The 12763-nt window shown below is 32.4% G+C and overlaps 1 protein-coding gene across 1 annotated transcript; it reads right to left on the bottom strand.

The window, feature by feature from the left end:
• Positions 1–284: 284 nt before the first annotated feature.
• Positions 285–5078, bottom strand: LOC148572787 (putative disease resistance RPP13-like protein 1). The gene is made up of 3 exons (XM_088504786.1): positions 1518–5078; positions 1127–1204; positions 285–585 (listed from the first exon to the last, which is right to left on the bottom strand). The coding sequence occupies exon 1, from the start codon at positions 4891–4893 to the stop codon at positions 1522–1524; it is 3372 nt and encodes a 1123-aa protein (XP_088360912.1). The 5' UTR covers positions 4894–5078; the 3' UTR covers positions 285–585; positions 1127–1204; positions 1518–1521.
• Positions 5079–12763: the final 7685 nt, after the last annotated feature.

Below are 12763 nucleotides of genomic sequence, written 5' to 3'. Positions count from 1 at the left end.
TATATTAATACAAATGGAAAAACTTGTATTACTAACAATGGAAGTTACTTTATTTTTGTGTCATATATGTTTCAAAGGGGTTATGAAAGCTGTTGCACCTACCTTTGATTAGAAGTTAATTAAATTAACTGTTTCATGCTTGATAAGATGTAGATTATCATAACTTTAACATATAAGTAACACTACTTCAGCTAGCTTCAATAATGAAATGAAGTTAATCATCATCATACCTTTGAATTGTAAATTTAACCAAAAAAAAAAAAAAAGACAGAGAAAGAAAAGCCTTCAATTCAAGTTTGATACAACCTTTGCATTAGATATTGAAACTCATTTGTGTAGCATATTGATAACCAAACAACCATCTATGGTTCCTATCTTCGAAGCAAAGCATTGAATTGAATAATCCAAGCAAGTCCACATGTAGTGTGGATATGATACACATCAGTCATTAATTTACTAGTGTAGATATCAATTAAAATGAAACCTGAAATAAAAACACACTACTGCTTCCCAACACATTAATCCACTTTACATCTCCATTATATATATATGCAATGAAATCTCTAACATCCGTGAACTTTTCACCTGCAAAAGATGGCAAAAACAGAAGGAAAAAAATTGTTAAATTATTTTAAAGCTTCATTTTCTATTTCAGGCAAGACAATAAGCTTTATTTTTAAAAGAAGTTGCAAACTGCATCATGTTGTGTTATATTGTAGAAAATTTTAAAAAGAGATTAAAGGATAGAAGAAAAGGAAACAAGAAAAACCATATTAGATGTCCCTAGTATTTGGTGAAAGTTTTAATTTCTTTTCGAATATTTTTGAAAGATTTGAATTGATCTCTTTGCTAAAATTATGAATGAACGACAAGAAATAGAATCGTAACAGAAAGTACAATTTATAGATTCCAAAAACAGTTAAAAGAATCAAATTTAAGTTACTACATGGTAGTACCGATTAGTTCAGCATAAAGTCATAAACATCAAAAGGCAGAAACACAATTTTACCATTAAGAGCATATATCTAGTTCTTCTAAAATCAAGTTTTGATAACATTTTTCTTTTTCCCAACAGAAGAGGAAAAGTAAATTCTAGAATGGAATGAAGTAGAGTAAATTTACCAACCTGAAGCTAAAATATTTGTATAAGATTTATATGATGACATCTCTGCCATTTGGGCACTTTTACTTCATTACAATGTACCTGCAGAAGATGGATGAAAACAGTAAATTTCATTTATCGATGTATGTAAAGAAATTCTCAAATGTTGGATGCACAATATATATATTCCGTGTCTTTGAATTTATAAGAATGACTTTCTCTGAGAATAACAGAGGATATTTCTTTTGAGTACAACTACAAAGTGAGAGGTTTTCCATGAATGCAAATTCATATCAGTCCAAGTAGTTAATAATGTGTAAAGAAAGAGAGAAGTCTTTTCTTTTGAGGAAAAGGAAATTGATGCATGTATAATTGAATTGTGGTGGCATCAGAGCCGTGAAGTTAGATGATTTACCTGCTCAGAAATCTCGATTGAATTGAATGGTTGGGATGTGGGAAATTTTGGGCCAGATTAGTTGATGCTTGTTCTTGCAGTGTTCTTGCAACGGACAGCCTTCAATTTTGAGTAGCAAGAGAGAGGGAGGCAGCTTTTCTCCTTCCATATTCTCCAGCTTTGGACACCAATCAATGTGTAGTTGTTGAAGGGAGGTGAGGCGGAGAAGCTCGTTGCACTCCAATGTCTCCAGATTTGGAAAATGATAGAGTCTCAGAGTGGTAAGGGAGGGAAGGTGAGGCAGCGAACCCACCTCTGGGTATGACTTTATGTTCTTACACGTATAATAACCATTAATAACAAGACGAGTGAGGGCGTGCAAGTTGCCCATCCATGATAGATCCCTCATTTGTTGCTCGCTAATTCCCACTTCAAGTTCTTTCAAGTTAGGCGGCAAATCACCCTCTGCCAACCTGAACATGTCTGAGCAACCACCTATCACGAGAGACCGTAGACTTGGGAATAGACTCTTCATGTCACGTGGTAACGCCTCCAACTTCAAGCACATTGTGACTTTTAGATGAGTCAAGTTGGGTGCAGCCAGTCCTTCTCCTGCTAATGACACTAATTTCGAGCACCAAGAAATGGAGAGACGTTGAAGAGCAGCGTGTGGTTGATGGTTGATGGTGGTTGCATTAAATGATTGAGATGGCCTTATTGATAAAGCATCCCCACCACCTACCATCTCATCAGACCTTCCTTCTTCATCTTCCCGCAAACAACAATCCCTTCTCCACAATATGTCGTTAAGCATATCTCCCTTTAGCAATGGACAATCATCTATATCAAGTCTCCTAAGCCGAGGAAAAGCTTCTGGGTCAGGTACGTGCCACTCCTCCCACCGTGGCATGTAAGCAAACACCAATTCCTCGAGTGAAGGAAACGGTGGAATAGGCGAGGAATGATGATCGCTGTCATTCTTGTAAAACTCATCACCAATACGCTTGAGCTCAAGAAAACCGTAAATGCTCAGGGACTTTAGAGATGGCAGTTGTCCAAGTGAAGGCAGCATGCAGCAATTCTTGCAATTCAGTAGAGATACACTTGTCATATTGTTGTAGGAACAGTGTCCCACCCAATCTGGAAATCTTTCGCCCTTGTATCCCTCGATTCTCAACTCTTTCAAGCCAGTGTGCGGTTGCAAGCCGTCGAGTATATCTCTCTCAGTCTCCGTGTTTGAAACTATCTCATGGCCCCGAGACCATTCCAACAATAAGTAGTCAATGTGGTTCTTCTCCAACATCCTTGCACTCCTGGCTTGTCTGCCATCAGCAACATTCTCCAACTTCTTAATCTCAAATGATCCTTCAAGATTTGAGAGCCCTCCTAATTCCTCCATTCCATTGTCTTTGTGCTTGCCCACCACAAACGAACTTAAGGTGTGCAAGTGTTTCAATTTACCTATTCCCCTAGGCATTTCTTCCAAAAAAGTTCCCCTAAGATCAAGATGCCGTAAATTCACAAGTTTATGCATGTCATTGGGCAACATGGTCAGGGAACGACATTGATACAAGATCAATGTTTGTAGATTAAACAAGTTGCATAATGACTCTGGTAATGTCTTAACCTTGGCCCAAGAGAGATCCAAATAGCGTAGATGAATCAATTTACCTATTGAACCTGGTAATGCATCAAGTTCGCAAAAGGATAAAACTCTCAAGTATTTCAACTTTGATGCTCTGCTTTCCATGCTTAACAAATCTTTGATATACAACGATGTCCTCAAAGATTCTGCTTTCACACTGGACTTAAAGACTTTTGAGATTAGATGATCTAAGCTTCCGAAATGTGACAAATGACGAATGAGAACCTTCTTCTCTTCTTGTTCACCAAACTCTTCTATTCTACAATAGAAGTCTCCAGCAAGGAATATTGCCAAGTCATGCAACAGATCATGCATCACGTACCTCTCATACTCAGCTGGTTTAAAAAATAACCTTGAAGCCAATTCTTCAAAACACTGAGAACCAACCTCTTCTAAACACTCTCCTCTCTTTGGTAGCCTTAAAAGATCTTCAGCCATCCACAGCAAAACTAGTTCATTTTTCTCAAACTCATAATCTTTGGGAAACAATGAACAATAAACGAAACAACGCTTCAAGTAAGGAGGTAGCTGGAAGTAGCTTATTAACAATGCTGGAATAATTTTACTATTTTTCGTAGAAATTTCCCAGATGTCACTCCTTAAAACAGCATTCCATTCTTTAGCATCACGCTTTCCTTGCAACAAGCGCCCAAGTGTTTCAATAGCTAATGGCAACCCTTTACACTTCTTGACAATATTTCTACCGATTTCCTCTAATGTTGGAATACCGTTTGACTCCGGAAAACATGCTTTGTCTTTAAACAATGACCAACAGTACTCTTCTAACAACTCGTTAAGAAAGTGAGAGGGACATGTTTGAACTACTGAAGCAACCTCTTTCATACGAGTTGTAAGAAGAATTGAACTACCCTTAGCCCCACATTGAAAAGGAGTTATAAATTGCTTCCACTTATCGGCATCATCGCTCCAGACATCGTCTAGAACAATAAAGAACTTCTTTCCCGACAAGATTTCCTGCAGTTTATTTTGAAGCAAATTTAAACTCCCAGGGCTACAAGTAGTTTTTGTAGTTTCCTCAATGGTTTTCTTTGTAATGTCAGCAACATGAAATGTTTCAGAGATGCAGACCCATGCTTTCAGATCAAATCCCTCCGCGACACTGTACACCCATTTGGCTAAGGTTGTTTTACCAACCCCACCCATGCCAACAATAGGAATCACAGATAACTGAGATTCATTGTTGTCAATTGTTTTGATTAGAGCTTGTTGATCATCCTCCCTTCCATATATGTTCCCTTCCATCAGACATGTGGTTTCTCGCCATGATGATGATGATGATAATGATGATGATGACAAGTTATTATCCTTGGTAGTCTTTTGAAGACCAAGGATATCTTTTTGACTTACAAGAAATTCTATTCTTTTAACCACCCCTTCCATGTTATCTACCATCTTCCTATGTCGGTCGAGGAAGAAACTAGGCAACAAAGAACGTACCTTCTTTTCAGTGGCGGCTTTGGTGAGGACAGCGTCCAGAAAGTCATCAGCATCATAAACAGCATCTCTTAGACTGTTGAGCCACTCCCTCACACGATTGTTGCCCAGTTGCTTGTACTCAGCATCATCAAGCAAAGCATCAGCAGCAAGCAGTGAAATCTTCAGCCTTTCAAGCAAGTCAGAGCCAAGCTTCTTGCCCAAGACCAAGTTGACCGTATCCTTTGTGAGCAACCTGTCAAAGACAACGTTAATGAAGCCATTAAGTAAAGCTCCACCAACAAGTGCATCAGCCATGATATTATCTCAAACAAGTGATCAGAATTCAGGTATGAAGGAGAGTGAAAATGTAGATTTTGCAGGGTTTGTAAGTGAACTGTGTGTAGGTGTATGAAAGCTTATTGTGAAGAAGTAGTTGTCAATAATTTGATGGCAAAAAGACAAAGACTGTTGACTCAATAAAACGTTGGTCTCCTTACTTAGTGGGAGTGTCTTGCTGGCTCTGTACTAATTTTATGTGCTTGAAACTTGAAAGTGATTTTGCAATGTGAAAAAAAAAAAAACGTAATTTTCATTTTTGCCTTTATTTCTTACTGTTTGTTACTTTTTAAGTTTTTATTTATTTATTTTTTCAAAACTGGCATCATTATTTTTGCCTTTGATGTCAGATACATTAATATAATGAGCTGGTTGTGGGTCATGGTAAAATAATGTTGCAGATGCAGTGCAATAATTCAGCTGAAGGACATTGATTCAGCTTGATTCACTGTATTCCCTTTTAGATTGTGTGGTGCTCCTTCCTTGTTAGCTGAAAGACATTGACCTCAAGTCGTCCCAACATCTCTGTCCATGAAAAAATTGTACGAATTGGGTTATTTGAATTACCTTCTAGCTTCTAGTTGGCTCACACTAACTTTCCTTGATTCTAATTTATTTGATGGATGCAACATTTTTGAATCTTGTTGGAAGTTTCATTTTAATGTGTTTTGTTATGACTTATGGGAGCAGATTCAATAGTACTACTATACTAATCTCTCTCAAATACATCAAATTGCATTAGTTATGGTAAATAGCAGAGGAGGCATTTCAAATATTTCAGGAATACTAGTGTTTCAGTAGTTTTAATAATTGATCTGAATTATAAAATATGTACATGGTGGAAATCAATAGCCAAAACTACCGAAACATCAATATTTTCGGAATACTTGAAAATTTTCCTATAGCATATTGTGATATTAGTTACTATTCAGCATTAAATTAAGACTGATGGTATTATTTGAACTGTTACAAGTGGTTGTCAAGCCATGTGATTGCAAGACGTAGAGTTATAGTCCTTGTGGAAATTTCGTCCTTGATGTCAGATACATTATCATTATCATAATGAGCTTGTTGTGGATCATGGTAAAAAATTATGCATTTGATAAAATAAGGTCTACTTTGTTACTTAACCTTCTTCTTTTAGGTAACAAATTCTTTATAACAAAAATATTCTTATTGGAGAAATTGCTTTAATCCACACATTGTAAGTTTTTCTCTCTTTAATTTGTAGAACAAATTAGTAGATCAGATATGCTGCATGTAATTTGATGTGATGAAGAGTTGCTCCTTCTAAGTTCCATTAATTCAGCTTTATTCATTGTATTCCCTTCTTGATTGTGTGGTGCTCCTTACTTGTTAGCTAAAGGACATTGACTTCAAGTCATCCCAACATCTCTGTTGATGGAAAAATTGTATGAATTGAGTTATTAGAATTGCCTAGCATCTAGCTGGATCACACTTACTTTGTCCTTGATTCTAATTCATTTGGTGGTTGCAACATTATTGCATCTTGTTGGAAGTTTCAATTAATGTGACCAGGCTCAATAGTACTATTATACTAATTTATTACTTTACTAAATTAATAATCTCTCTCAAATGCATCAATCGCATTAGTTATGATAATAGCATGTTAGTTACTACTCTCTTTTTTTTTTTCTCTTTTTGCTTTTAATTTGTTTCTACTGAAATAAAATAAAATCCTCTTTGAGAGATACTCCTATATAAATTACACTAATACTTTGAAGTTCATTGATAAAACATCAGTTCATGGTATTATTGGTCTAACTTATTGGAAAAAGAAGACCTGCATCTACATGATATGTAAGAAATGTCCAAAATTTGAGTATTAATAACAATGAAAGTTACTTTATTTTTGTGTCATATACATATTTCCAAGGGATTAATTATGAAAGCTATTGTACCTATCTTTGATAAGTTAACTAATTAACTGCCTCACGCTGGTAAGAGGTAGATTCTCATAGCTTTAACATACAAGTAACACTACTTCAGCTTGGTTCAATGATGTTATAATCATCATGGCTTTGAATTGTAAATTTAGCCCAAAAAAAAAAAAAAAAGAAAAAAGCACTACAATTCAAATTTGATATAACCCTTGTATTAGATAGTGAAGCATTTGTTTAGCATGTTGGTTCAAAGTTCAAACATGACTGCTATTGATAACCAAACAACCACCTATGGGTCCCAACATTGAAGCAAAGCAATAATGTTCAATTGCAGAGGAAGGTACCTCATACAGCTTTATTGAGAAGAGCTAAAGGAAAATAAAGTGAACTCAATGAAAAATGTGGAGGGTATAATATAGGGATAAGAAATTCTTCCCCTGTAAGTAATATATAAATTACATACAAATTAGAGATGACTTTTTAATGTGTATATGCCACTAGGATTCACTCTATCGACACCGGTAGCCACTTTGCCAGCGCTTTCCATGGCGCCGAGAACCACGCTCTGATACCATTGTTAAGTATCTAAGGAAAGTGGAAAACCACACCTTAAAAGCTAGCTGTTAAGGGGGAAGAACCACTCTCCTTATATACAATATCAAACATCCCATACTACTCGATGTGCAACTTTGAGCACCCCATAATACCCAAGTCCCTAACAGTTTCATAATCTTTGTTTTTCTCTGCTTAATCCTCCTTGTATCTCCTGCAGAATTCAGAGGTTACACAAATTAAAAACATTTCATGACTAAGTGTTTGTCATCACAAAAACCAAAAGGCATTATTATCAATTTATCATTCTATGGTCTTTCTTTTTTCTTTTTTTCATTTGTATATCTCTTTGGTGGGTACGCATATAGTACTGCAATTATCTGAAACCTCATGAACACAATGTTGGATCAAAGTCGCAAACCACACCGTGTTATGTTATATTGTAAAAATAACTTTAAAAGAAGATTAAATAATAGAAGAAAAGGAAACAAGGAAAACCATACCAAATGTCCCTAGTGTTTGGCAAAAGTTGTAATTTTACTCAGAATATTTTTAAAGGATTTCAATTTATTTCTCTGCTAAAATTATGAATGATCGACAGTAAATAGCATCGTAACAGAAAGTACAATTTAGAGATTCCAAAAACAGTTAAAGAATCAAATTTAAGTTACTACATGGCAGTACCAATTAGTTCAGCATAAAGCCACAAAAATCAAATAGTGGCAAATGCATAAACACAATTTTACCATTAAGGGCATATATCTAATATCTAATTCTTCTAAAATCAAGTTTTGATAACATTTTTCTTTTTCCCAACAGAAGAGGAAAAGTAAATTCTAGAATGGAATGAAGTAGAGTAAATTTACCAACCCGTAGCTAAAATATTTGTATAAGATTATATATGATGAAATATCTGCAGTTTTGGCACTTTTACTTCATAACAATGTACCTGGAGAAGATGGATGAAAACAGTAAATTTCATTTATCATGTATGTAAAGAAATTCTCAAATGTTGGATGCACAATATAATATAATATAATATACTTTTTTTACTTACTCATACGCAACATATATTTTTTTACAAAGTCAAAATATTTTTTTTATTCATCAACATATTCATAATAACAAAAATTATAACAAATTATACATCTTATTATTATTATTAATGTTTATTTTATAAAAACCATTGTTATATTCTTAAAATATTTATAAATTACACAATAATATTCTCATTACAAAATATATATGCATACAAAAATAGAAACACATAAAAAATAAAATAAACTTTAAATACAGCAAAAAAATAAATTTATCCACTTACATAAATAGGATGATCCAAATAGTTGATAATATATTCTTCAGGCGCCAGATAATTACGTACCATTTTTTTTAATCTTTAGAACTAATATTTTTTTTTAAACTCACCACTATTCACTACTACTCACTACACTCTCTTCACTAGTACCTACAGACTAACACAAACACACACTTCCTTTTTTCCTTCTCTCTTATTTTAGCTTCAGCTCAATAAGATGAGAAGAAATACATCATGAATGGAGGAGAAGCTCACCGAATGCATATATATATCAAGGTCTCAAACTGGCGCTGGTTCTCGGGGTGGGGGCTGTCCCCTGCATGCAGGCAGGTCTGGCAACACGCCCCCGTGTGGTGCAGCAGCAGCATTGGAACTCCGCAGTCAATTCTGCTGCGCTTCACGGTCCTCCATGTACTATGCCCCTGCATGGTGAGTCAGCACGCCCCCGGGTGTTGCAGGCGTGCTGCCACCTCGCTCTCCCGTTCAGCCACCACGCCCCTGGCGTGTTGAGGGTGAGCTCCACCCATCCGCAATTCCCCTCTTTGGCCAATAACCCGCCAATACACCAACACACAGTCCATAAAAAAAAATAATTTATGTCCGATTACTACTCTTCAAATTAAACCGTTTCATGTTTGAGATTAATGCAAAATACTATTATTTTTTTTTTAACCGAAGATAGGATACTCAAACACGCGACCTCTTATGTGAATATGAAGAAACTATATCATTTGAATTATAATTTTTTGGCAAAAAAATATTATTGTTAATCTAATATCAAAATTAAAAAGTAAAAATTTGATATTTTATTTTGTACTCTATATACCTGTTTATTATTGGATTATGTTTGAAATTCATATATGTTATAAGATAAATTTTGTTTTTAATTTAATGGTAAAAAGATATATGAATTTGACATACAAGACAAAAATAAATATCTAAAGCATTTTTCTATATTCATTTCTCTTGGGATGATATAATCATTTTGGTTTGACATGCTTTTTTTTCGTATACTTTAGTCATTGGCAGATTGGCATTTTTTATTTTGTACTAAGGGTTTGTTTGGGTGAGCTTCTAACAAAATATATTTTTTCGAGTTATCTTTTTTTTTAAAAGATTTTATGAAAAAGTAAAAGTAATTTTATATTTAGATATCTCATGTAAAAAAATCTTTTTATTTATCAATTATGTTTGGGTATAATAATATAAAAGAGCAATACTAGGAGGCCAGCAACTTTTGTGATTAGTAGCCATCAAATAGCCATCAATGATGATTTAATGGTGTGAGATTGGTGTGAGATTTCATCCAATGGCTCACCTTTTTCTGCTTGTTACATGCTGGCCAAAATTTAATAAAATTGCTGGCCCCCTAGACTTTTTCAATATAAAAGTACTTTTTTGTTAATTTATTATGTGAAAAATATCTTTTAAAAAAAGATGTAAATTACAGCTTTCAAAAAAGATGTTTTTTATTTTATTTTATTTTTCTAGTGCTTTTACTTTTACTACTAGATATCTTTTTTTTTTATCAAAACTAGAATGAGACCCGCGCGATGCGCAGGACGGTAAATTAATGATAGTATATAATAAATATTAAAAATTACTATGTTTTGTAGAATTAAATTAAATATGTGTAAACTAAAATTAAATTTAAAAGGTATTTTATTTAAAATAATTTGTAGTACAAAAGATTTGGATGTTAGAATTGTATAAAGTGACATTTTTATTTGGTGGTTTGATTTTTATATTTGCTTTTGTTGATGGACTTAGCCTTCTTATGTAGTGTTCGTCCTCCTTTTTCTTTATTGGTTGTTGTTAGAGTTGTTTGCTTTCTTCTTTCTGTCGTAGATTCTTGTGAAGGCATATTTTTTATGAATTGTTGAGTTGTATACACTTTTTATTGTGTTGTTTGTTCCATCTTTGCAAGTATGTTCTTCTTCTGAACATGTGTCTTGAATTTGTATAATTTTCTTTCTCCTTAATCTCTTAATGGGTATGTGATCTTCGTCATGATATTAGTGTTGGCGAAGTTGGTTCCTATAATCAATGAATAATTTAAATTAGAAATAAAAATAATGTCTTGAATAAGTGAATTTTGTCTGGAGTATTACCTGTTTTATTTGTTGTAGTGGATGTTGAGGTTCAGTATTTTTTGTTGGAATAAATGTCTTGGTAACAGTGTATTGTTGACAATATTTTTTGAGATTAAAATTATTTACTTTGACTTCAGATATAAGTGTAAGGTTACACAAATTTTTCAATTGGAGTGGTGTTTCAATCTCATTACTTTTTTTAGTGTCATTAGATTTGAAGCACTTATGCCCAACACTTTTTTTTTTCTTCGCCATCAAACAGTACAAAAATTGTTGTAACACTTTGATTTGAAATAAGTATTGGGTTAGTAACTAATAATTTGATAGATGAGATTATGAAAAGTATATAGGGTTACCTTATTGTTGGATATTGTGGTGTTTGATTACATGTTCCACAAATGTAGTTGTCTCATTTTTATCTAATATAATCATTTCTAAGCAAAGAGGCTCCTCTTCGTTTGTGGTTGTTAATATTTTTCATAGACGAACCATGCAAACTTTGATAAACCAATTGTCTGTTTGTTTGGTAATATTGTCCAAAGAATGATGCTTCATTAAGTAAGTTTGAGATGAGTTTGAGATGTTGTGTAGTTCGGAAATAAATTTCTTGTGCTAAATTTGATGTTATTTAAAGGAATAGTGATAAGAGACTTATAAATAGTATGAAATTTGAATATTTGTAACGTAAAATTTATTATGATTAATAATATTATTATGACATTTGTAATATGGATATTTATTACATTTAATGAGTTATTTACAGAAATTAGTTATTGGTGGTTATAAACTTATTGTATTGTTTATAATGGTAAGATATAATAAATATAAGGATATGCATTTAATGTCTTTGCTGATTTAAAAATAATAGGTAATTTGGTAAAAATTGAGTGGTTAATTCTAAAATTTTGCCATATAAGCGATGTTGCTGACATGTCATTAGTAGGAGGAGAAACATGTCTTAAAAGTAATGTGAATAAACTTATGTATCTACTTTTATATATTAAAAATAGATAATAACGTCCAAACAAACACAAAGTAAAGATGTTTTATATTATAATAATTTTTATTTTTTTTTGGGTGATAATAATTTTTATTCCTTACTATCTCCTTTCTTTTTCTTCCTTTTTTTTTCTTATGTGAATTTTTTACTAGCTTTTATTCTTCTCTAATTTGTTTATATTATAATAGTTGATAATACATATTGTTTTTAAATTTATTAAAAAAAATTAAAAATAAAATTAGACACGTCAATAGGTAATTATATTTGGATTTGTCTAAAAATGTGTTTGAAAGAGTACTTGACACCATTAAATACCAAAATCATGCGTGTGAAAAGAGTATTAAATGAGTGTCATATCAAAATAATTATTATCTTATAGATCCAAATGAAAGTATTTTTAAGATAATAATAAAAAATTACACTCACAAAATATATTTATTAATTATTATACAAATTTGGATAAATCATCAAAATGGCATCTAATAATTCATATTGTGGATAGAAATAATTTTAAAAGAAGTCTTAAAATATTTTAAAATATTACAAAAATAATTATATATTAAATATATATTCTCAAAAAAATTTTGATATTGGATTTGATATTTTTATACAGACATAATTAGAAAATAAAATATTTTAATACTTAAATTTTGGAAATTTTACTTAAATGAAGTTTTTGTCCTTTTTTAATGATTGAAAAATTTTTTAGAGTATAAAAAAATTAAAAAATTAAAGTTTACTATGATTTTTTTATATAACTTCTAAATACTTATTTTAAAATATTTAGATCAAATACACAAATCGTTCATCGAATCAAAATTTTTCGTATTCATTTCCTACCCCAAAATTCATTGATTAATTAATGTTCCCAATGGAGTCAAATTATTGTGGATGATTGATATGATATCATATTATCACAACATAGTAGCAAAGCATCGAGTTGAGAGGTGAATGAACAACTTGAATTGACTTTTTTTTATTACTA

This window comes from Arachis ipaensis, chromosome B2 (genome assembly GCF_059453495.1).
Source record: "Arachis ipaensis isolate K30076 ecotype BB chromosome B2, ASM5945349v1, whole genome shotgun sequence".
In the NCBI taxonomy this organism is placed as follows: Eukaryota; Viridiplantae; Streptophyta; class Magnoliopsida; order Fabales; family Fabaceae; genus Arachis; species Arachis ipaensis.
The sequence above is the reverse complement of the archived record's forward strand: the minus strand, read 5'-3'. Positions and strand labels throughout refer to the sequence as shown.